This window comes from Rhododendron vialii, chromosome 1a, assembly GCF_030253575.1.
Source record: "Rhododendron vialii isolate Sample 1 chromosome 1a, ASM3025357v1".
Lineage (NCBI taxonomy): Eukaryota > Viridiplantae > Streptophyta > Magnoliopsida > Ericales > Ericaceae > Rhododendron > Rhododendron vialii.
In genome coordinates this window covers 41,425,808-41,449,997 of record NC_080557.1, presented here as the reverse complement: position 1 = coordinate 41,449,997, position 24,190 = coordinate 41,425,808, and the positions used below count along the sequence as shown (strand labels likewise).

At 38.5% G+C, this 24,190-nt stretch overlaps 4 protein-coding genes across 5 annotated transcripts; 2 read left to right on the top strand and 2 right to left on the bottom strand.

Moving 5' to 3' along the window:
* Nucleotides 1–739: 739 nt before the first annotated feature.
* Nucleotides 740–3,530, bottom strand: LOC131331629 (chitinase 2-like). The gene is given in 7 exon segments (XM_058365627.1): nt 740–1,774; nt 1,776–1,929; nt 1,932–1,970; nt 1,973–2,202; nt 2,204–2,313; nt 2,785–2,938; nt 3,355–3,530. Coding segments are annotated over 7 exon segments (978 nt in total). The 3' UTR covers nt 740–1,659.
* A 2,988-nt stretch (nt 3,531–6,518) lies between these two features.
* Nucleotides 6,519–10,303, top strand: LOC131320602 (WUSCHEL-related homeobox 3-like). Of its 2 annotated transcripts, none has more exons than XM_058351465.1 (2): nt 6,519–8,549; nt 9,638–10,303. In XM_058351465.1, the coding sequence occupies exons 1-2, from the start codon at nt 8,154–8,156 to the stop codon at nt 9,872–9,874; spliced, it is 633 nt and encodes a 210-aa protein (XP_058207448.1). In that variant the 5' UTR covers nt 6,519–8,153; the 3' UTR covers nt 9,875–10,303. The 2 variants fall into 2 exon arrangements, with proteins under 2 accessions (XP_058207448.1, XP_058207366.1); XM_058351383.1 differs by having other exon boundaries at nt 6,519–8,552.
* A 7,130-nt stretch (nt 10,304–17,433) lies between these two features.
* LOC131320435 (uncharacterized) lies at nt 17,434–21,412 on the top strand. Its single transcript, XM_058351171.1, has 3 exons — nt 17,434–18,568; nt 19,316–19,861; nt 20,451–21,412. The coding sequence occupies exons 1-3, from the start codon at nt 17,696–17,698 to the stop codon at nt 20,550–20,552; spliced, it is 1,521 nt and encodes a 506-aa protein (XP_058207154.1). The 5' UTR covers nt 17,434–17,695; the 3' UTR covers nt 20,553–21,412.
* LOC131320518 (uncharacterized) lies at nt 20,726–23,055 on the bottom strand. The gene is made up of 2 exons (XM_058351272.1): nt 22,826–23,055; nt 20,726–21,168 (listed from the first exon to the last, which is right to left on the bottom strand). The coding sequence occupies exons 1-2, from the start codon at nt 23,022–23,024 to the stop codon at nt 20,969–20,971; spliced, it is 399 nt and encodes a 132-aa protein (XP_058207255.1). The 5' UTR covers nt 23,025–23,055; the 3' UTR covers nt 20,726–20,968.
* Nucleotides 23,056–24,190: the final 1,135 nt, after the last annotated feature.

Here is a 24,190-nt window from a genome sequence, read left to right as displayed (position 1 = left end):
CTGAAGACGCTACAACCTTCCCAGTCCTCCAAAATAGAGCTTGTCCACCACTATCCCTGGCTAAGAAGCCAAAGGCAGCCTTGCTGCGGGAGGACGAGAACGCTCCATCAGAATTGAATTTAGTGATCAATTTCAGCAAGCTTACAACATAGGAAATTTTCAAGTAATATGTTGGTTAGCTTGTTTGTGGCTACCTTTGGTAACATTGAACACCTGGGTACTATATGAATCCGTTGTAATTCTTGCAACCGTTTCATGTAATTTGTGTTTTCGAATTGTTTCGAAAGCTGGTGTAATGAATACTTGCCCGATTGAATGAATTTGGTTAATTACATTGGTAACATTGAAGTTTTAGATTATATTCGTGTTGTTCTAATAATTATTTTACAATTGGTGTTGAATGTAATAAAAAAAAAATTAAATGAGTGGTGCAATGACAAACACGCTATTAAAAGAATCTCAAAATTAGCATGCAAAAAATGCTATTAAGAGTTTATCTAAGACAGCGTTCAAAAAATGCTATTAAAAGTATATCTAAGACAGTGTTCAAAAAACGCTATCAAAAGTTTATCTAAAATAGTGTTCAAAAAATGCTATTAAAAGTCTTGACTTTTAACAGCATCGGCTAATACAGCGTTCTCCAGAACGCTATCTATGACATTCAACAGCGTTTTTCAAAAGCTATAAAATGTAATTTTTGTTGTAGTGAAAGTTTGGTGACTTGGAGGTTCATCGAACAAAGAAAAATGTGGTTGAGTGCTTGAGGATCAGAGATCAATTCTCTCTCTGTGTATTTCTATGCCTCTGTTTTGTGTTTGTGCAGTCTTCACACACAATGCACCAGTTCATGCGTCCGTTGGTTTTCTTTTGTCTGCTTTTTTAGGCTCGTTCCATATGCTGAAGGCCCTTCTGTATCATAGATGTTGTTTAGCTAAAAGTGCTCTAGTTTGCAGGGAATCAACTCTTTCTTGCTTGTTGCATCTCTTTTGGTGTTTGAGGCTTCGTACAGGCACATGTTCGCTCATGAGCAAATGTTGTTCTAGGCGCATCTTTTTCTCCCATAATGGAAGGAACTAATAGGTATCATTGCGTGCCCCTATCAAGTTTCTTAATAAAATTTTGCCGTTTAAAAAAGAAGGTATCATTGCGTGCATTTTGGCGTAAAACACGTATAGTGTAAAATTTAGTCTCATAACTTCTGTGTACATGCTTATGTTCTTGTGAACACAAACAAATATGGGCACACACACCCCACACCCCACAAGCCATGTAGTGGCTACACCATAGTGGGGAGAAACTTGTATCAACATCAATTCTCAATAAATATCTTTGCTCAAAACCCCATAATGGAAGTTTCAGAATTCAACCTCATTTCTTCTTCGTAGTGATTTTTCTTTTGATAAAGAAAATTCTCAAGACAATTACTTCAAGGAATAACTTTTTTTTTTCTTCTTCAAAACCACACGAGTGAGATAATTTTCCTCTGGCCAAAAGGTCTTGTGATTGCTTTGCATAACTAAAACCCGCCTCCTTGGAATCATCTGCGGACCACATAAAGATACTGTCAAGTCTTCCCTGTTTAAGCATGCTACTTTCTTTCTTTTTTTTCCGAGCTGTGTTTAAGCATGCTACTGGAATAAATAAAATTGCTCCTTGAGATTAAAAAAAACCTACTGGAATCAAAGTCCCAGTTTCAGGAGTCGAGCCACCACTTCCATTGGTGCCAAAGCTCACTCTTATATTACCTCCTCCATGAGGGCTTCGAGTCTCGAGGAACAGTTGTCCTGTTGTCATAAGCAAAAAATTGGAAGTTCACACCGTCTATCAGATGTCCATACTTCCTCCACAGAGCCAAAAAATGTAGCCGGATAGAATCATCCTTGTATGGTGCAATTTATGCAAATGAAGAGATATCATTTTGCTTAAGACAAAAATCAGCTGTCCTAGGTGCTCATTGAATGTATCAGGACAGCATTGAAGAGGTCATGATTGATGTCAATTCCATCCAAATGATATTCCTTGACTATCTCTGGATTGAGAAAGTAGCACTCGTAACTCATGAAGTTATCGATGGAGAGTTGAAGACTAATTCATGAAGTTATCGATGGAGAGTTGAAGTAAACATAGTTGTTGTACAAATCACTGCCAAGACTCTTCACCACCTTGACGTTTGAATGGTGGGCCTTGACGGAAAAAATGGAAATCACCATAAGTTAAGGAAGGAGGCGACGAGTTTGAGTAATCAATGGCGAAAGAGAGAATGAAGTTGAAATCGACATCGGGATTAATGGGTACATCAGAAAGGTAACATTCCTTCCCTCAGCTCCTATGTTTTGAAGAGCTTTGAGTTTGCTTGGGTTTTCTGAATGAGTAAAGAAGTGGTGAAGAGGAATTGAATGATCAACAGAGACAGAAGGAGATTTGCACATAGGTTTATTCGTATGTCCTGGATTTGCACATAGGTGCTGTTTTCTGAGATGCATTTATGTAAATGTGTTTATTCGTATTATTGCCTTTCTAGTGTTTGTTCTTCTATTGGCATTTGTTTTATCTAAACAATAATCTTGATCTCATAATCCAGATTGAATTGTTCTATCATTCTCGTACCATTTGGCGGTTATAAAAATTTAGAAGATAACAATGGCATTGTTTTTGGTGCAGCGGTGCAGGTGTCTTCTTTTACGTCTGGCCCTATCTATGACGACATATTGTGTATGCTCTTTTCTCCTGAATCATGTTGTGTCGTTCAGTATTATATATTGCATTAATCTATGCCTTCTATACGTTGATGCTAATAACAGCTGTGCTAAAAGTGATCCTGTCTTTCTGTTTTCTCGTTTCATAAAATATCAAATGGCATGAACCGTTTGCATTGTAGATGCTTAGATAATTATTTTGTTTTCCGGGTACAGAGACACTAATACAGTAATTGCATTGACTGCAATTAGAGTAGACCTAAATTTCCATGCATGGAAGAGCAACATGACAAATTACACCAATAGACCAACAAGACCCTGTGTTTGGCTTCTCTCCTGTTAGTGGTCCCGCTCTTGTGGCTTTTTGAGAAATTCGCCTCTTTTACCGGAACAGTCACGAAATTGGATTGCACAAAGCTTGGGCAACATGACACAAGTTAACCTATGACAATGATGTAGGCTACTGCACCCGATACGAAAATAGTGGAACGTTGTGTATATTCAGGATATAAATCAACACACAAACTGAATAGGGTTACAGGCACTTGGCTTTCTCTCCTGTGGATCCTTCAAGGAATTTTCGAAGGAGAGGAGGGGATTTGTTGAGGAATTCACCGTATGAGACCATATCACTATCAGGGTTAAAGCTTGGGCTTACATGTGCAACTTAAAACACTTGCGCACGCGGAGGAAATAAGGGACACGTGGAAGCACGTGTCCGCGCTGCTTTTTCCACAAATCACTTTCTTTTTTTTTATCAGCTTTTTCCACAATCACATTAGTACCACATAAAGCTATGAATTTCTTAGTCTTGCCATTGTATGATTTAAACATTCGCTCCTACAATAAAAGGATCGTGGCTCCATACCTGTATATTAGGCTACTCTGTCCATGTGGGTGATCACATATTTAGAAATCGGTCTTGCTATTGTCAGCCCACTGGGCTGACGATAAACATACTAAAAGATAAGAAAAATACGTATTTTTGTGTACTTTTTATACCTTTAATACACACTCACACACTCACTATTGTCAGCCCATTGGCTGATTTTAGAATTTTCCTTTAGAAATTTACATTAGTCTCTCCAATCGGGAGTTTCTTGTCGTAAACCAAACTAAACTGAGTCTTATATCCCAATCAATTAGGGTCGGCTACATAAATCTTTTTTCTCCATTGAACTCTGTCAAGAGTCACTTGTTCACTCAAACCCATTAGACTCATATCTTTGTGCACAACTGCATCTAATATCAATTTAGGTATTTCCCTCCCCGTAGCACTGCTACCCAAAACTATCCTATCCGCTTTCTTAACTACTGTATCTCTAGGTTTACGGTAGATATGTCCAAACCACCTTATCATATTTTCTCTCAACTTCTCCTATATAGGTCTACATCTACCCTCTCATGAACCGTTCATTTCTAATAATGTTTCGTCCAGTCTTACCACACATCCACCTCAACATTCTCATTTCTGCTGCACTCATCTTGCTCACCAGCTGTTTTTTAATAGGCTAATATTTTATCCCGTAAAACATCACTGGTCTTATAGCAGTTGTATAGAATTAAAATAAAAATGGCGCCCTTCAAAACTAATTGTTGTGGGCAATTTTTTTTTTTTGGGCAAGTACAGTTCAGTAAAAATTGGAACAAGATTAAGTGAAAAAATGGAAAATCAGCATAATGCAAAGGTAGGAAAGGTGTGAACCAGCGTGAGGGGTCCAATCAACCATTTAACATGATCTCTCCCTTTCTCTGTCCTTGTTTTTTTTGGTTTCTGGTCTGGGAGAAGTACTGAAAAGTGACTAGACAGTTAAATTTGCAGGTACGTAAATGCAGAATCCAACAACAAATTTGTCTGTGTACTTGGAAGATTTAGGAGTCTATTACCATGTTATTATGCAGAGCTTGTCCGGGCCTTGCTGATAACCTCACCACATCCATGCCCCTCATTTTACAAGGTTTTCTCGATCCTTACCCCAACAGTTCTTGAAATTACTACCATGCCCTCGAATATTTTTCTTCTTTTTCCTTTTGTCCGTTGAAATTCCTTCCTACTAAGTAGTAGATATTTAGCTCTCTTCATCAAAAGTATTGTGTGGTTGAGCATATAATTAGTCTGTATAATTTTTGTTGTGGCGATTTTGAGTATGACAAGAAGGCCTGAACACCCAAAGGTGTGCTATATGTATATAAATTAATGAATAACGGCGTGCTAGTTGTTAATACTTTGATAAACCAAACTCCTATTTTCTTACATAAAAAATGAAACAGTTGAAGGGAAATCGGATAGGAAATTTCAAATGATATCAATTCAAAAACCACAAGCGAAATGAGATTTAGGAAAATTTGCTGGTAAAAAATTCATTGAGTTTACGAAGGAAAAACGCTTAACCAATTGTGTTAGAGCCACGGAAACCGATTACATAACCAACTAGTGGCGAACCTGTGCTTAGGGGTGGGGGTGCCATGGGACCCCTGTTTTGCTAATTACACCCAACATATGAACATATGTTATGTATACCTACAATATGATTAATATTTTAGTATCTTGGCACCCCCTCTATAAGAATCAAACTCAACTTAGTACAGCAAAAAATGTTATAGTCAATTGTGGCTTAGGTCTTAAGACAATTAGTTGGGACTCTTTGCTAATCAAATCCAATTGAACTAAACCCCTGCAACCGAACTAAGTATCTATAGTCAAAGTCGTATACTCCATTCGTCCTCATTCTTTTGTCCATCGTTCCATCCTAACCAGATAGAAAATTGATTATGACTTTTAATTGATAGTACTGTTTATATGCAATATAGATTTTGTTTAATAGATCTTAATGAGTTCTTTTAATCAAAATTTTCAAAATCATCTAAAAGATTATATATTGTAATATATAATCAATTGAAAAGTGACACGAACTCCCCAAAAAGACTAAAGAATTGGGACGGATGGAGTATAATTTTCTGGGTGAATTATAGATTTGTTACCCTTGAGATTTTAGTTTTGCATCCTAATATGTTGCTCATGCTTGAACTTTCGAAATTCGCACCCCCTAAAAGAAAATTAGGCATGTAACCAACAACATACCATCGCTCACGTACACGCGGCCCTCAGGTCCCTCGTAGCTCCCTATTTTCTCACCATGTCCTCCCTTTAACGGACTATAGTATAAGTTCTTGGATGTTGAGCATGATAGGTCACTTTTCTACACCTGCACGGGCATTTGACTTAGGAGGGAAGGAGGCATTAATTTGAATTTTTTTTGGTAATTAGTGGGGGGGACTGTCCCGTGAAAGTATTTTTTGGACGTTTAGACGGTGGAGATTAATGGGTTTGCGATGACAGAGAGGATAAGGACTCCCCAAGACAAAAAAGATTGGACAGTGCAGAATCTGCATTGCATTTATAGAATGTAAGTCTGTTGTCTAAACCCCCTCTACCTTTTGTCACAGTCAACTTCTGGAACGTCTAAACCTCTCCCTATTGCCTTTTCCTTTTTGTTACAGTGAACTTATAGAGAGAGAGAGAGAGAGAGAGAGAGAATTCCCCTAGTCTCACATCCCAAGAATCCCCACACAAGGAATGGTCTTCAATTTAGTGCTGATGGAAAGAGGTAGTGAATGAGAAACTGCTGAAATGAAAACAAAGAACGAGCCAGCAGGCTTTTTACCAAGCGAGACAAGACAAGGGACATGGAGGAAAGGAAACAAGTAACAAGAAAAATGAAAACAATTGAAAAACAAATGGTATGATCACTCAATTCCTTTTCGTATTCTATTCTTGTGTAGTTGTCTGCTACATGTTTAAAGAGGCATTATTACGTCTTTTTTTTTTTTTTTTTCGCGCTTAATCTTGACCGGTTCTCTCGTTTCACGAGTCCTAACCTCGTATAATTATCTTGTTGATTGATATCGGATGTTTATAAAACAAGATTACAATCCAACATATGAGTCTCGATATGATGAGTTTTTCTCATATGTTGTTTAAGTATCACGAAATTGTTCATATTACCTTGAACACATCAAGTCCTTTCTCTAGTACTTTGGATGAGACTTAATTAATCATGTGTCCTGCTAATTCTGTTCTTCCATATATGTGAAAGAAGCCATGTATTGATAACCATAAATCGAATTGCCCATGGGTACCACTAGTGATAATTATATGTGTCGATACGTTATCAGCAAAAGTTTAACGCAATACTTTCAAATTCACAATTTGTTCAGTTAATTTTCTTATATTGCTAGACTATTCTTGTGTTTGCGTTTGTGGAATTTGATAACTTATACTTTCTTTGTCCGAAATTGTTGTACATGTTTTTTCTTTTTGAGACACCTCAAAAAATTTTCTATATCTTTTAATTTATAATATTTTTTTATATTCAGCGTGGATCTTGTTTGATAGATTTCAATTAATTTTATTAAACAAAGATTTCAAAATTGTGAAATATAGACAATTTTTTTGAGAAGTTCCAAAAAAGAAACTGACACAACAATTTGGGACGGAGAGAGTGTTTACTATTATACTAAAAGTGAAGACTGTAAAATAATATTCCCAATGCCATATAAAGTGATCAACAAAGCTACACATATGCCTAGAAAAAGCAATTTCATTCATTATAGGAAAGAAACAGCCCGCCCTGTACCAAAATACTAGAACATAATTAAGCTGAAAACTTGGTTCAATGGCCGTACATTTTCGATAACGGAATCTTCTGGGTCAGCTTACGCATAATAATTCTAGATCCTAAAATTAACGATTGAGCAAACTTCTTATGGCCCCAATTGTTTCTTGCGGGAAGTGAGAGTCGAACATATTAAAGCCCTTACTTGCTGGCATGCTGCAATTGAACCAATCCCCTTTTTTAAAAAAAAAAAAAATTGATCAAGAACCAATCCCTTGAGTTTACATATGGTATATGTGTTCTCACCCTAATTAAGGTAGCTTCTGTTAATATGGTGGTCCATCCAGGCATTTCTGCAGCCGAAATGCAGGTGGCAGGTGTGTATTTTGTTCTGTCCTTTTCCCAAAGGAAACAAATTTCAAAACTGTTGCATCATACAGTATATCCAACTTGCTTTGTGTCCCAATTCCTTCTGCTCTGGGTGATGAAGCAAAATTAATAATATCGTGATGATGACGGAATCATTCAACTTCAACCCCAGCCCCATCACCCAATTCCCTCTCTCTCTCCTCTCATTCACACACATTCTCTCTCTCTCTCTCTCTCTCTCTCTCTCTGCATGATTAATGCTTCTCTGAAGGGAAACATCACCAGTCCTTTTCTCTCTTTTACCCTCTCCATTTTGCCTCCCACTCCCACCTCTCTATCCCTTTTGTCTCACTCCTCTCCTCTCTCTTTCTCTATCTCCCCCCCTTACATTTATACCCCGCCTTGACAACCCAACTGGCCCAAACACTCTTTCCACAAAGCAAAAAGATCAGAAGGTAAGAGTGAGAGAGAAATGTCACCAGCAGCAGCAGCAGCTGTTTCATCATCATCATCGTCATCATCAAGGTGGTGTCCAACACCGGAGCAGCTGATGATCTTGGAAGAGATGTACAGAGGTGGAACAAGGACACCCAATGCATCCCAGATACAGCAGATCACTGCCCACCTCTCTTTCTATGGGAAGATTGAGGGGAAGAATGTGTTCTACTGGTTTCAGAACCACAAGGCTAGAGACAGACAAAAGCTTAGGAGGAAACTCATGAGCAAGCAGATTATGCATCAACAGCATGTACTGTACAACCACCAGCAGCAGCAGCAGAACAACAATGGACCACAAAACCACCACCACCACTCCCACCACCTACTTCCTCAGTTTTCCCACTATACCCCAGTTGGGTTTCTTCCTCAGGTAGTACTCTTTCTTATAGTATATGACTAATAATGCGTGTGTACATATATATATACTTCCTTCATCCCAAAAAGGGGATACTTTTGGAACAGCATGTCATTTTCAATTGTGTATATATTTCAATGTGAATGTTAAAAATTATACAATATGAATCTTGTTTGATAAATTTTAATTAATTCTATTAAACAAAATTTTTTAAAATCACATAAAATTTTATAAATCGAAAGATATAAACAATCTAAAATGGAACGCAATTCCAAAAGAGTCTAACATTTTGGGACCGAGGTAGCATATATATATGGTTCGACTTAGAACAAAACATGCAGATAGAATTTAATGAGGTAATATGCTTTTATATATAATATATGCATGTAATGTTATTATCAGTGTCAAAATTATGTTTATCATGATGGTTTCCCGCTGAATAATGTCGTACTTTGCCGAGCAAAAAAATAATAATGTCGTACTTTGTAATATATATATATATATATATATATATATATATTTATTTATTTTTATTTTTTAAATCAAAACACCCAGGATAGTTTCCTCAACCTTTTCTCTGTGTTACTCACTCCAGTGGCCTTTTAAGTATATGGTTAGGTTATGTGATTTAAGCTAAAAAATTTGTATAGAATCTTCACTGAATGATTACCCTTTAAATTCTATACCTAAGTAACATAAAATTTGTATAGAATCCTCACCGAATGATTACCCTTTAAATTCTATTCCTAAGTAACATAGCACCCATATTGTAGCTCAAAATAACTAAAGTAGCAGTGTCCGGTGTCTGTTCTTTTCTTTTTCTTTTTTTATAATTATTATTAAATGTTTGGGTCAACTTACGCGCACCGTGATTAATTTCAAGACCCTGAAGAACTAAAGGCCGGACAAATCCTCCCGTGCGCCCAAGGTAGTGTCTACCCTTTTCTACATCCTTTTATGGTCTCCGTTGTCTAAGAAGAATGAATTAACAGAGAAAATATGAATTAACAGAGAAAATATGATTTTTCCGACCTTATAACATTTTGTTTCAATGTTCCAATGGCTTTTGTTCTAATTACATCTCTGTATGCGCCTGGGATTAGGGAGGAGTTGAGGATGCATCAACACCAATGGTGGGGTACTCATGGAATCATCATCATCTTCCAGAAAGGTGCGAGGTGGTGGAGGACAAGCCCATGGCCAGAACCTACGGCCGTGATTGGATGATTATGCTGGATCTGGGCCCCACATCTCCCAATTCTTGCAGCAGGCCCCTCAAAACCCTAGAACTCTTCCCCGTCACAGCCACTGGTCTCAGAGACACCACATCCACCAACTAACCCTGGCTAACTGCATGCATCTCTCTCTCTCTCTCTCTCTCTCTCTCTCTCTCTCTCTCTCTTCTCTCTCTCTCATATCTCTCTCTCTCTCTCTCTCTCTCTCTCTCTCTATATATATATATATATATATATATGTTGAAAAATGCTTTGGACACAGATGTTCGGGTACAGATATGTTGGCACGCGTTCAATGCATTTGAAGTTCATTTTAATTGTGCAAAGCTTCACATGCGTCGAACAGCTCCGAAAAAACCTATATCCGAATCTGTGTCCAAACATCTGTATTCGTACGTAGCATTACTGTTTTTCGTGTATCTCTGAACTAAGGTTTCACATCCCTATGATGACTCTGGTCATGGCATTGTCTTTGGTTTGTTGTGTTATGTGTCTCTAGCTAGCTCTGAAATGAGAAGGATCTGGATTGTCTAATTATGTAGCTAGCACTGCCTGCCCACTGGGCCTACTATATTTATTACAGTACTAATCAGAATCTGCATTGGGCATCACTAGGGTTTGTTTTTACTGTTTTTTTTGTGCTATTAGCTAACTTATTTTTGTCTTTAACTTGTATCATTAAAGCTGCCATGCCAGGGTGCATGAAACATCACACTAGTACTGCTTCATAGACTAAACGAAGAGAATTCCTCTGGTTTTCTTATTGATGTTTCAAGCACCCTTCGACAAGTCAATGGAATATATATAGCATTTTCAACCCCAACTTTTTCTATTTCTTCGTTTGAGAGGATGAAAAGTAACAACTTCTAATCAAAAAGTGAATATTAAGAATTATAACTAGTCATACAAATAGTGAGAGAGTCAGGATTTTGAATTCGGAGAGGCCGGCTTAGTAGACGTATTTTTTTTATCGGAACGTATAATTATTATATTATAAAATTTTATTTTTCAATACATTACATTTGTACATTGAAATGATTATGAGTAGTGATAATGCCAAAAAAATTTTTGTTGGTGCCAAAACTCCAATGCATAAAAGTCTTGTACATTGCAAATGGTACAAGCCTTTTGTACACTAGAGTTTTGGCACCAACAAAAACGGTTTTCGCATTATCATTTCTCAATGATTATAACTTAATGCAGTTGAAGTATATCAATTATTTTATTTTTTCTTTAGGTTACTTCAACTGTCACATGCTTATTTTTTATTTATGAAAGAAACTGATAAATGAGAATGTAAAATAATAGGTATTTTATCAAATCAAACCAAAATTATTAAGATTATAAATAGCTATACATGAATAATTATTAATAATCTTCAAAATCAAGTATATGCAAAGCACAAATTTAAAACTTAGGAGCTCGTGAAGCCGGGGGGCCTCAATATAGCTCTGCCCTTGCATACAAATTCCAATCACAAATTTCTATATCTCATTTATATTTCAAATATTTTCCCTTTTTTTCTCTGATCATTATTCCCTTTCCCTCCAAATCTAATACTTTCTGCATTTGTATATTCATAAAGTGAATTTGGAGGATCCGTTCTTTTTTTTCTTTTTTTTTTTCTTCTCCCATACTACGTACATATTAGAAGTACCACATTGCATGCTCCAATTTGGAAGGGAAAACAGAGTGTGGGTTGGAGATGCTCTCACGAGTTCTTTTATCATAAATTGTCTATACTTGTCATTAAAAGATATCTAAATGTTTTTGATTAGGCCGAGCCCGTGATCTCGTAAAGTTGTAATTCAAACGTGTGTAAGGCTCCGTTTGTTTGGGCGTAAAATATTTTTTAAATATTTTACCTATTTTTCAGATGTTTGGTTGTGTAAAAATTAGAAAAATATTTTACATGTAAAACATTTTTCATCAACTGGATGAAAATGACTTACCCTTAAATCTTCCGTAAGTTATTTTTCGAAATGAACCCGTTGCTTTTTACTGCAATTCTCATTGCTCAATTTCCTCGATCGTCAGTCTTGACCCATGTTCAATTCCAATATTCTCAGATCTCTTCACCCCCCTCTCTCTACACTATTTTGTTGATTTTTGAAAATATTTTCAAGTGCTAACCAAACACCGAAAAATAAAAAAATTGAAGTTTGTTTTCTGAAAAAATATTTTACATGGAAAATATTTTACATTGTAAAACATTTTACATCGAAACAAACGGAGCCTAAATGTTAAGAATTAGTTGGAAACTTGCAATTAATCAAGCCGAATATTGTGTCGTTTGTTCGCAGCATGAATTAGAGCAGCTACGGAGAAAACAGCCGTTTTAGCCTTTGATCATAAGGTAAATTATGAGAAGCTACCGCGTTTAAATTGCTTAGCAAAGAGGGAAAGCTACAGTGTTTAAATTGAAGTATTCAACAACTACAACCACTCTTCTGTACAAGTAGTACCATTTCTTCATTTGTCTCCCTTCTCAATGTCAGAAAGAGAGCAATAATTTGGCCTAGGCCAAGTTTAACTAGTTACTCCTATTAATTTCTATAACCTTGCACTGGAGCTAGCTAGCACTGAAATTTCGCGTTAGAATGTTTATATAGTGCCTCCGGTGCTGTTACTTCGCACAAAATCATCATTTGCATGCGCCTTGCATGATCCTATGACCAAACGTGAGAGAGTGCATGATCGAGAAAGTTATATAAGCGGAATTAGGTTAATATATAGGGGCATGGATTTAATGACCCTGAAACAATTACCACCTTGTACCTACCTTCATCTTAGGCTTGTACGTACGTAGCTGGTGTTTCATGTTAAACGAACTACATCTTTTGACGAAATCTTCACCATTGTTGGATTCTTCTGAGTACTAACTTGTATGATATTTGGAAATTGTAATTCAACGATTGCTCCAACGGCCAAAGGATTGTAGCTAGTTCACGCGGCCAATGATAAATTGTGGTTGTTTCAACTCGTGTATCTTTAATTAATAGTCTCGTGACACTAAATAAGCAAATGCATGTCGCGTAGCAATGGAATATTAGATGTGCTAGATCTCAAACGGCCGGTATACGATTCTCACATACTCTGATATACTACTTAGAATTATTGATGTGAACTGTGATTTTGGACAAGATCATTACAAGGTTCCCTGGCCTCCACTTTTATGCCCTCTCAAGAGGACACAGGTTTGAGGCCCTAGAGTACTCACCCTTGCAAGGATGGATATTGGATGGGGTGAAGCACAAGAATTACTCTCTCTCTCTCTCTCTCTCTCTCTCTCTCTCTCTCTCTCTCTCTCTCACACACACACACACACAGAGTACACACCATAGTTTTAAATCGCGGTATCGGTCGCCGTCGCGGTATCGGTCGCGGTATATCGGTATCGGGACATATCGGTGATACGTCGCGGGAATCGGGTGTCGCGGTCGTGAATTTTTAAAAATCATCAGCAACATGTATAAAACTTGAAAAATATACTTTTGCCCCAAACATTGGCTTAAATTATCACATTTTAATTAATTTAAGACATGTAATAGCCCATTCTCTTCATGTGAAATATCCGATAATTTATCAAAACTCGCAAGTCAATAAGATTTTACAAATATGAGAAAAATGCAACATTATAAGTTTCGATATAATTGACATAAATAGCAAAAATAAGATGAAGACATTAAAATAAACACACCATAGAGGTTTTACATTACATAATCGCTAGGCACAACTAGTTTCAAGCTCATAGCTTTTAAGTCAAACATAATTTTGCTAATACAACTTCAATGCCAGAATGAATGATGTGGGGGTACCAATACGTACATGAATGACGTGGAAGCAAATATATACATATGTGTGGAAGGAGCTCTGTTTTTTGATTTTTTCTGTTTTTTTTTTTTTAGCTCTGTTTTTTGGTTTTTTCTGTTTTTTTTTTCTTTTTCCAGAACCGATACGTACCGGCCGTACCCGTCCAAAAATCGGTTACAGACCGATACGTATCGGGAACCGGCCGATACGCCTGTGAATTTCAATCTCACCGATATATCGGCCTATATCCGAACCGGGAGTCGAAAATTCCGGTACGAACCGGCCGATACGTACCGTATCGGCCGATATTTAAAACTATGGTACACACAAGCTTTTCATGGCCAGAGTAGAATAAATTTAAACTAATTTGCGCATCAAGTTTCTGATCTCACACAGCCGTCTACATCAATATTCTCTAATATCATGAGTAATGCAGATTGAAATTAAATTATCCAAACCGACTGGCTAGCCCATAATCTGCCTCAATTTGTTTGTCTAATTTCGATAAATTATTCTTTGTGTGGACGTACATTTTAATCGATGAACTATATACATTATGGACAGCCCGAATCATCTCGGAGAAATTCAGGTGAATAAACTGCAACCTGCAGTGCAATCTTAGGACTTCAGAAAAGTTGCCTTGAAAAATAGATGTGACACTTTGGTATCCTGCATGAAATTTTTATATGCAAATCTTGTTCTTCTATCACTTTCTTCTGCATAAAGGACAGGAGAAAGGACAATTATTAGCCCAAGTCATTAATTATACCCTCACCAGGACACAGAGGTTGAAGCCCAAGAGTACGTCACCCTCACAAGGATGCATGGCTTGAAGAAGAAGAATTATCCCACACACAAATTTTCTCTAGTGGCGAAAGTAGAGAATAACTTTAACTAACGACAATGCTATTGGTATTTTCCCAAAAGTTCATTTAAATCAACAAAGTTGCTATTTTATTTAATCTATTAATGCACTAGACTCAGCTTGACCTACGTTCAAGAGCCTAGATTCTTGGTCGGTCCTTTCCCATTGGCACATTGAGGGTGCACATTTGGGTGTAAAAATGGGTATAGTCATAGAATTATTCATCCACTTATTACTCCCATATGAGAGGTAGAAAGATTGGGGTAGTAAGTGAAGGAATAATTCTATAACCACACCCAAATGCACACACAATCACAAAAGTGTTGGGGCTTCACATGGCGCATGTGTGTGGGCCCCCAACACTTGACTGAGTGTGTGTAATTGGATATGTAAAATTGGTGTAGTTGTAGAATAAGTGTAAGTGGAGAAAAATTTATTGAAAATCGAGCACATAGAGAGTTGCGCCATGTGGAGCCCCAACACTTTTGCGAGTGTGTGCGCATTTGAGTGTGTAAAAATGAGTATAGTTGTAGAATAATTGTAAGCAGAGAGACACTTATTAAAAACCGTGCACATATAAATGGAGAGGTTCGGCATACCCAAGAGAACAAACCTTTTGATTATTTGATAGCAAAGGTTTTGAGGGATTTTTTGGAGCAATAATGGAGAGAATTTATTTCAAACAAATATAGAAAGGTTTTGGAAACCCAGGTAAACAAAGCCAATAGTGCTAGGGGTTCTTCCGGGACAGTCTCATGTGAGTGGATTATGTCCCATTAGATCCTTGCGCACAAGTATTTTTCCATGAAGTCCTACTACACGAGCGCTCACTCTTCCTCTTTTTGTCTGTCTTCTCTCTCTCTCTCCCTCCCTCTCCCCTCTCTCTCTTCCCACACTCAGACACGCACACACTCCCTTTGCATCTCTCTCTCCGTACCATCTCTCTCTCCTCTCTCATCTTTATTTATCTCCCTCTCCTCACTCTCTCTCGATCTCTCCTCTCTCATATTTAGCTAATGAGATCACTATTGGATATATAAAATTATAAAAAAATAAAAATTTTATTTTTCAATGTCCATTTTATATTTTATCTAAATTTACAATTAACTGTCTAAATCCACAATTAGGACAAACAATAGAGGTGAAAGTGACAGGAGGGAGAGGGAAATGGAAATGAGAGAGGAGAGAGGAGAGAGAAAGCGACAAGGGAGGGAGAGAGAGAGAGAGAGAGAGAGAGAGAGAGTGGCAGAGATTAAATGCGCACATAATGTGTAGGCACGTGTGAAATTTTTGGGAACAACCTAGTGAGATAAGAAATTTTATGGGGAAGGATCCCCAAGCCATGAACTAAAAAATAGGACCGGCCAACAGTTATCTCATATAGCTATCAAATGATACTCTAGGGATTTCCAGTTTGGATAGGTATGATTCATGTAAATATCACATCAAATACCATACCAAAAGTAGCTTTTGATTTCCTGGATGTCTCTTCTGTTCTAGTTCATAATTTCCAATCAATTTTGAATTAATCAAAGGTCTGTTATCTCGAAATCAATGTGAGTAGAGACTTAGCCTCCTTGACCTGACATGGATGGTGTCACTTCTCAAAACTCCATGGTCAAGAGTTCAAGGCTTGGTACAGCCGTACAGGCTAAGATAAGATCCAAAAAAAAATGTGAGTAGAGTATATAACCTAAATGTCACCCACCTAACCTTTTTTTTTTGAAATCAGGTGCCTGGCCCAGTTTGGACACAGCTTGACTATTCCCGAGGTCCTGACATTAACGATCGAACAAACCTTCAGTGACCCAAGATTTAAAATGTTTGACCTTAGTGAGATTTCAATCTTACAACCTCTTGGGGTAAGCTTTTTAGTTGTTGTGTCATATTACTTGGTCAAACCGCTTGGTATTAATCATTCACCTAATGACATACCATTACTCCAGTTTTATTACTCAACAATACCGAGATAATGAGTGGAGAGAAATAGAAAAATATGAGTAATAATAATTGAGGACCGCAAAGAGAGTGGTAAGTTTAGAGACTCAAGCGAACACAATTGTGATATTGTATGCCTTATGCTACAAATACCAATGACACGTGCTATGCGAGATCCATCTATTAGACTCGTTGATTAGTACTGATTGCTGGATTAGAAAGGTGGGGATGGATTAGGGGAACACAAGAACCCATATGTTTCCCATTATTTCTTAATACCCGTGTTTGTGGGCGTATAGAATTAATCATTGGACTAGATAAGGTGAGACTATTTTTCAATTTAGTACTCCATGCAGGGATTTACTTATACCAGGACAAGGGTGGTATTAACTAGTCTTCTTCTCCAGATAATCTCCCTCCTCATATCATCTTAATTTACTCCATCGTTATCTCACTCTAATCAAACAGAGTACAACTAATCTCAATTATTCATCTTCTCCCTATCCTTAATCCCATATTTTTCATTCCATTCTAAAAATAATTTGACAAATCAAACGTACCCATAACACATAACTTGCAGGGAGCAAGATGTTCCTTAAAATTGTTTGCATGAAAACCCTTCCCCGTGGAAGAAATTAATGTGGTGGTCAACACTGAAGTGCTTCCGCCTAATTTTGGCAAGGATGACCTATTTTTACCGTACTAGTGAGAGGGTTATTTGAGATGCACGTAAGTTGATCCATATTAGGGGTGAACATCGTATCGTGTTATGTCCGTGTTTATGTCGTGTCATCTCGTGGTCGCATCATAATTCTCTCAACTCTAACCAAAACTGATTAGTTTTTCGTGTTATGTCGCGTCATCTCGTGGTCGCATCATAATTCTCTCAACTCTAACCAAAACTGATTAGTTTTTCGTGTTATCGTATTGTGTCATATTCGTGTTTCATGTAAAAGATAGCTGACCATTTCGTGTCCGGTTCATATCGGATTCTCGAGTTCATACCTGGACCGTCTGGAAAAAAAAAACCTGTTTCACAACCTTGTTTTACCAATTCCATCCACCACCAAGTGTCGTACCCGCCCTCAACTTCTTCGATTCCATAACAAACTTCAAAGCAAACCCCCTCTCTCTCTCCCTCACTTCAATCTCTCTCTCTCTCTCATCACCCAGATCCGAACAAATCTCACTCCAAGTTCCCTCTCCATCACTCACTCTATCCATCCAATGATCTCAAACCATGGGACTCCTCAACCAACACAAAACAGGCCGGTTTCCAACCCTCCCAAATCGCGTTGGAAGCCTCACAAATGACCTCCGCCAACCACCACCAACGCCCCCAGACCGGCCTCCTCGCCACCAGCCGCCTCCGCAGTTGCGTCACCTCGTTCTTCCTCCTCCTCCTCCTCCTTTACGTCCTCTACTCCTCCAGCCTCATCCTCCTCCCCCCTTCCTGCCCCCTCCCTTCCACCCTTCAAAAATCCACCTCCTCCTCCACCACCCTCCCACTTCCCCTCACCAACTATTCCAAAGGAAACCAACAAGAACAAGAACCCATAATCCTGCCCCAGAAGTCCCTCCGATACGACACGGAAGCTAAACACATCGTGTTCTGCATCGCGGCCTCGTCGAGCTTATGGGACAAAAGGAAGGAGTATTTGAAGCTGTGGTGGAAGCCGAAGGAGACCAGGGGAGTCGTTTGGCTCGACAAGAGAGTGAGAAACAGGCGGAATGAGAAATTGCCGGAGATTCGGATATCCGGGAGCACCGCCCAGTTCAAGTACACGAACAGGCAGGGGGACAGGTCGGCGCTCAGGATAACGAGGGCGGTCTCTGAGACGCTTAGGCTAGGGATGAAGGACGTGAGGTGGTTCGTGATGGGGGACGACGACACGGTGTTCATGGTGGAGAATCTGGTTCGGGTTCTGTCCAAGTACGATCACAACCAGCTTTACTACGTCGGGAGCTCGTCGGAGAGTCACATACAGAACATATTTTTCTCGTACGCGATGGCATTTGGCGGGGGAGGGTTCGCGATAAGCTATCCGTTGGCGAAGGAGTTGGAGAAGATGCAAGACCGGTGTATTCAGCGGTATCCGGGGTTGTATGGGAGTGATGACAGGATGCAGGCTTGTATGGCTGAGTTAGGGGTGCCCCTTACCAAAGAACCCGGGTTTCATCAGGTAATGGTTATAACTTATGCTTAGCAGAGATATACTTTCAGAGGTGATGAATGGAACCAAACAATCTTGTTTGATTCATTATTGTTGGACCAATGAGATACAATGATTTTAGAAAGGAAAATGACCAACCAACAGTGTAGAATTAGGGATACTGTCAAGCACCGCCCTGCCAAGCAGGTGCTGAGCGGGGTGCTTGGCAGCATCCCGGGGTTTCTTTTTTTTTTTTTTCAGTATTGCTGCTGTGTTGATACTCTTGATGCCAAGAATGTTGTGCAAGTGCACCAATACATTTCATTTAGTGTTGGATTAGTTACTCCTGTATCTTTGATGAGTTATATTAAACAGAGACGAATAACATGTCCCAGAATACCATGTCACCCTATAGGCCTATACCCTCTTGTCAGTTGTACAATGTGATGTTTCGCAAATTAAGAATCGCAAATTAAGAACCACATCATGCGGCTATGAGAGCGGCTGGGACAAGGAATCCGAGCCCCATCGAGGGCATTATCGTCAAACTAATAGCAATAGTCAGTAACTATTGGTTTCATCAGACATAATGTTATTAGTGATTGACATCGAGATTGTTTTTATGTTCGTCGACACCACAATGATCGTAGCTTCCTCAACTACTTTTGAGACTTTTAGTATGCGATACCTTAGAAAAGTAGACTCTGCATATTGAAATCCAGAATTCAACTAGAAATTGGTTTTGAATTAACTGTCTCTAGTCTTGTGGCTATACAGTACGATGTGTATGGAAACCTCCTAGGCCTATTGGGAGCTCACCCTATAACTCCACTGGTGTCGCTCCACCACCTCGACGTGGTGGACCCTATCTTCCCGCAAATGAAACAAGTGCAGGCCCTCCACCACTTGTTTGAGTCCGCCAAGGACGACTCGGCCAGCATGATGCAGCAATCCATCTGCTTCGACAGGCGACGACAATGGTCCATCACCGTCTCATGGGGATACGTGGTTCAGATCATAAGAGGAGTCATGTCTCCCAGAGAGCTAGAGATGCCCACCAGAACCTTTCTCAACTGGTACAAAAGAGCTGATTTCACAGCTTATTCTTTCAACACTAGGCCCGTGACCAGGCACCCCTGCCAGAAGCCTTTCCTGTTTTATGTGAAATCCTCACAGTATGACAAGGGCAGGAAGCAGATAATTGGGGTTTATGCCCGCGATCGAAAAGATCCCCACCCTTATTGTCGATGGCAGATGGACTCGCCAGACAAGATTGATTCTATCGTGGTATTGAAAAGACCGGATACCCAACGCTGGAATAAGGTATGGATATTGGAAACAGTCTTCTTTTTCTTCTTATGCAACTATGTTCTAAGGTTTGATATGCTACTGATTTTTTTGACTCGCTTAACCTATGAAGCTGTATACACAACTTTGGTACCAAAGGTGAATTGGGATCTAAATTCCACAAAACAATATTGTTTGAAGGTGATAAGTGATTAAGTGTAACGCTATGTCCACTTTAATCAAAACTCGCGGCTTTATGTTAAGATAACCTCCAAAAGTCTTGCGCAAAAATAGACAAGGTATCAATCACCTGTTTTCCTTCCTAGAAAACATGCTTGCACACAACTTGAACAAGTAACACAAAATATATTCCTCATACTATTGAACATTTCTACCCTCTCGCCCAATCCCCAAGGAAATTGCAATGCTATATACCTAATTCAAAGCTGTTAATCAGGTTCGCAAAAGCAAACAGAATTAACTGTCTTTTGCATTCCGTTGATTGATAAAGCGTGTGAAACCAATTTTGTTTCACTTATATTGCCTTGCTCTTGTTAGAATTTCCCTATGTTCTTTTAGCAATACTTCTAAATAACGTTAAGAAACCCCTGATCATCTGTTGCAGGCACCGAGGAGAGATTGTTGTAGAGTTTTGCCATCAAGTAAGAGCTCACAGATGTATATATGGGTGGGCAATTGCCGAGAAGGTGAGGTTAGCGAGTTGTAGCAGCACGAGGGAGCTGACTTTGCCTCTTTTCCAAGTTCTCTGATGCCATGCAGGATTCAAACATATGCCATCTGTTTCATGGAGTTCAAACACAGAAGACTCATGTATTTGTCTTTAAGCACATCAAAATAGCTGCAGAAGCAACCTTTGATTTGACCAACATCGCTGATCGATTGAATTCGTAGGCTATATTTGCTATTTCTCCTTTTTCTGACTGTAAATTTGAGACAAGCATGTCAATTTTGAACCTTAACCCTATTGGTATCCCAGCGCCATAGTTATATGCAGGGCAGCGGGGGATTTATTCTACCATATTCTCCTATGAAACAAACAAATCCGAGTATCACCTTACATCCCATTCATGGTTCTTGTAATTGTTTAGGGCAAACAGAACCCAGTACCTAAGAGATGATTCTTCAATCAGTTGGACTCACCGGTTCCAATTCAGGTTTCACTTCAACTTTGTTCTTCAGTGTCGGAATATGAGGAATTGAGGCATTTGGCGGGGAAGCTAATGCCAGGATGGTGAGGTCAACATCGCGAGTATCCTTAAGAGGCTTGGGCAGGTTGATCCTATGTATTCCTATGATTTGGCCATCTTTGATTTCCAAGGTTACTGCATTCATTAGCAAAAACCAGAAAAACAATCAGGATGATTAGAAAACAAACGGGGTAGACGATTGATCTTCCTCTTTTTCTTTCCTTCAACATTCCAAGTTTCTAACCAAAACTCTTTTTTTCTCAAAACAAGCAGATCACGAACATTGAACAATGAAGTAGCAGAAATCAAAGACAGAAAACCTTCTTTTATACCAGCTTTTCTTAATGATATGAAAATGCCAATGTTCTGATTTCTCTAAGGATTGTGTTTGGTATGTTTCAAGAAAAGGAAGCTCATAATAATAGCCTCTCTAATTTGAATTAGCGTGTCAAAATCCTACAGGTAGTCTTCGCTTTTACACTAACTCAACTTCGCAGTTCAGAAGACAAGGACCTTCTTCATTATATGTTTAACCTGAATCAAACAGTAAGTATACGTATGTTATCCACGAACATATACATAGACATAAAGCGAACAAACATAGCCTCTTTCACACCCTTCCCCTTGATACCGAAGACCCCAGAAATTAGAAACAAACAGGCATGTCATCCGTGGATCAACTTAATGCATCCAGGAATACAAATTACAACACGACACATATAAATGGTATACACATGCAGAGAGGAGCAACTTCGAAATTAAGAACAGGATTGGGGCCCGGGGGTTCTTGAATTCAAGCAATGAAAATTCTCAGAGAGTTAAGTGGCAGAGCAACATAATCACAGGAAGAGCATGTATGTGAGTCAAGGTTTTAATTAACAATAGTGGGACATGTAATGGTAACGGTCACGGTGTAATGGTATTGAGGTATCGAAAAATGCATACCGGGAATCGGTTGACACGGTCATCAATTTTTTTCGGAAAAATCATTTTCGAAAAAAAAATGCTGAGTGCCTGAATCACCGTAACAGTTGAATATCGCCTGTGAACGATATGTAATGGGAACAAGCGTATACGCTAATACACATGAGGTTTTCGTGTCACCAGTATATCAGTGTACAAGAGTACCGGAAGACTAAAAAACGTTACGTATCAGCTGATATGATATGCTCCTATTGTATTGTGTATATGTATACGTTCATGCATACACATAAAAGTAGAGGGAGCGTTGTAGTATATGTACTCGAGTCTTATACGCAACAGCAAGGTCAAACAAAAAGGCGTACAAATGCACAATTGCATCCCTCGTTAACTTGATGCATACGAGGATGCAAATTACGGTACGAAATACTCTGCAGAGCGAAGCAACTACCAATTTCAAGAAGAGAATCCTGTTCTTGAATTGAAACGTCGGGAAATGAAGAAGCAGAGCAACATAAATACATAATCACTGGATATCTCATAAGAATGTCTACACACACACACAGAGTGTGTGTGTGTGTGTGTGTATATATATATATATAGAGAGAGAGAGAGAGAGAGAGAGAGAGAGAGAGAGAGAGCCATAGGTAACAGCAAGATCAAACAAAAAGGCGTGCAAATTTACGATCGCATGCTTCGTAAACTCCTTCCCCCCAAAACCCTAGAAATTACTAGAAACGAACAGCCATCTGCCATCCGCAGATCAACTTGATGCACACAGGGAAACAAATTACAGTACAATATACACAGAAAGAAGCGACTTAGAAAATTCAAGAACAGGATCAATGGGGAATCTGATCAGTTTAGTTACCTGGATAAGAGTACCACCAGAGAATGAAGAACGAGAGCAACACGATCACCGGAATGGCATGGATCCAGTGCTTCTTCAGTGACCGCCACAGGGACCTCCGCGCCCACGCCTCCCCCCTCCTCGGAGAGCATTCCCCTATGTCGATCACGTGGTGGTGGCGCTCCTCGGATGCTCGGGCCAAGCTCGTGGCCCTCTGCATTGTAGAGAGAGAGAGAGAGAGAGAGAGAGAGAGAGAGGAATGTAAATTGGAAAAGAGAGTTTGTTAGAGCGCCTCGTGAGCTTTCTGATTCCGGTTAGTTACATGGAGAGTTCTTCTAACGAACTTTGGGCGGGAAGATTTTCGCCCGTTTAGATTAATAAAATATTGAAAAAATGGGAAATTGCTTAAATTAGTAATTTTTGTCTTTGTTGTTTTAGCCAAGAAGCACCTCAACCTTAGTCACACATATAGTTCTTCTTGAAGATGTCATGTGCTTACGTTATTAATACTCGCACTGAGTTCACGCTCTTAGTTATCGCTCCTGCAAATTTTAGTAGTTCGAAATATGATTCAAAGACGTTTTCACGCTCAAATTTTTTCTCACGCACACGCGAATTATGTGACTTAGACTTCGATGTCTAGATCAACCTTATGGATCTTCAAGAATTTTAATTTATGCACTTCATTCTCACTTGGTAGTGGTACATCCCAAATATCCTTATTAAGCTTAGAGTTATAATTAAGATTTTGATATTCGCATTTCACTTTTTATTTACGGCGCTCCACTTTGTTCATTAAGTTATTTCACGTTAAAAGTGGAGCGCCATCAGTAAAAAATAGAGTGCGAAAATCAGTTTCCTTATAATTATGCGTGACGATAAAAAATACAATAACAAGATCATCAATCCTCTAAAAAAAAAAATGTATGTTATCTACAATAAGGTCATCAATACTCCACAAGAATTTAGTACTAACTCATGAGTCTCACGACAAAATCTCGAAAGAAAAAAAGACACCAATTATTTACAAGACAAGCAAAAAAATGCACCAATTATTTATAAGACTGGCAAAAAATGTATGTTATCGACTTCTAGTAACACCGATTTCGTTACACCAAAAAGGTGTTGTAACGACCCTGATTTTTGGTAAATAAAAATTTCGTTAAATATTTAAATTTTATTTTAATTACTTGGATTTGCTACTAAAAATTTCTTTTTAATTTTAATAATCCGTCATAATTAGATTTGAGATTTATAAAATTATATATTTTCACGCCGAGCAATCTAGTCATTTTCTAAAGACAAGTATGCTTGTAGAAGCACTCGTATTTTTTTTTTTTCTAGTGAGTTAAAATAAAATCTTTAAATTATATTTCTTGGCTAGAA

What these genes read in the sequence shown, in the direction of transcription:
- LOC131320602 (XM_058351383.1), top strand. Translation starts at nt 8,154, where the DNA reads ATGTCACCAGCAGCAGCAGCAGCTGTTTCATCATCATCATCGTCATCA. An exon ending in TTGGGTTTCTTCCTCAGGTA is followed by an intron (nt 8,553 to 9,637) that starts GTACTCTTTCTT and finishes GCCTGGGATTAG; the next exon opens with GGAGGAGTTGAGGATGCATC.
- LOC131320435 (XM_058351171.1), top strand. Translation starts at nt 17,696, where the DNA reads ATGACCTCCGCCAACCACCACCAACGCCCCCAGACCGGCCTCCTCGCC. An exon ending in AAGAACCCGGGTTTCATCAG is followed by an intron (nt 18,569 to 19,315) that starts GTAATGGTTATA and finishes GTGGCTATACAG; the next exon opens with TACGATGTGTATGGAAACCT. An exon ending in ATACCCAACGCTGGAATAAG is followed by an intron (nt 19,862 to 20,450) that starts GTATGGATATTG and finishes CATCTGTTGCAG; the next exon opens with GCACCGAGGAGAGATTGTTG.
- LOC131320518 (XM_058351272.1), bottom strand. Translation starts at nt 23,024, where the DNA reads ATGCAGAGGGCCACGAGCTTGGCCCGAGCATCCGAGGAGCGCCACCAC. An exon ending in CTGGTGGTACTCTTATCCAG is followed by an intron (nt 21,169 to 22,825) that starts GTAACTAAACTG and finishes TAATGAATGCAG; the next exon opens with TAACCTTGGAAATCAAAGAT.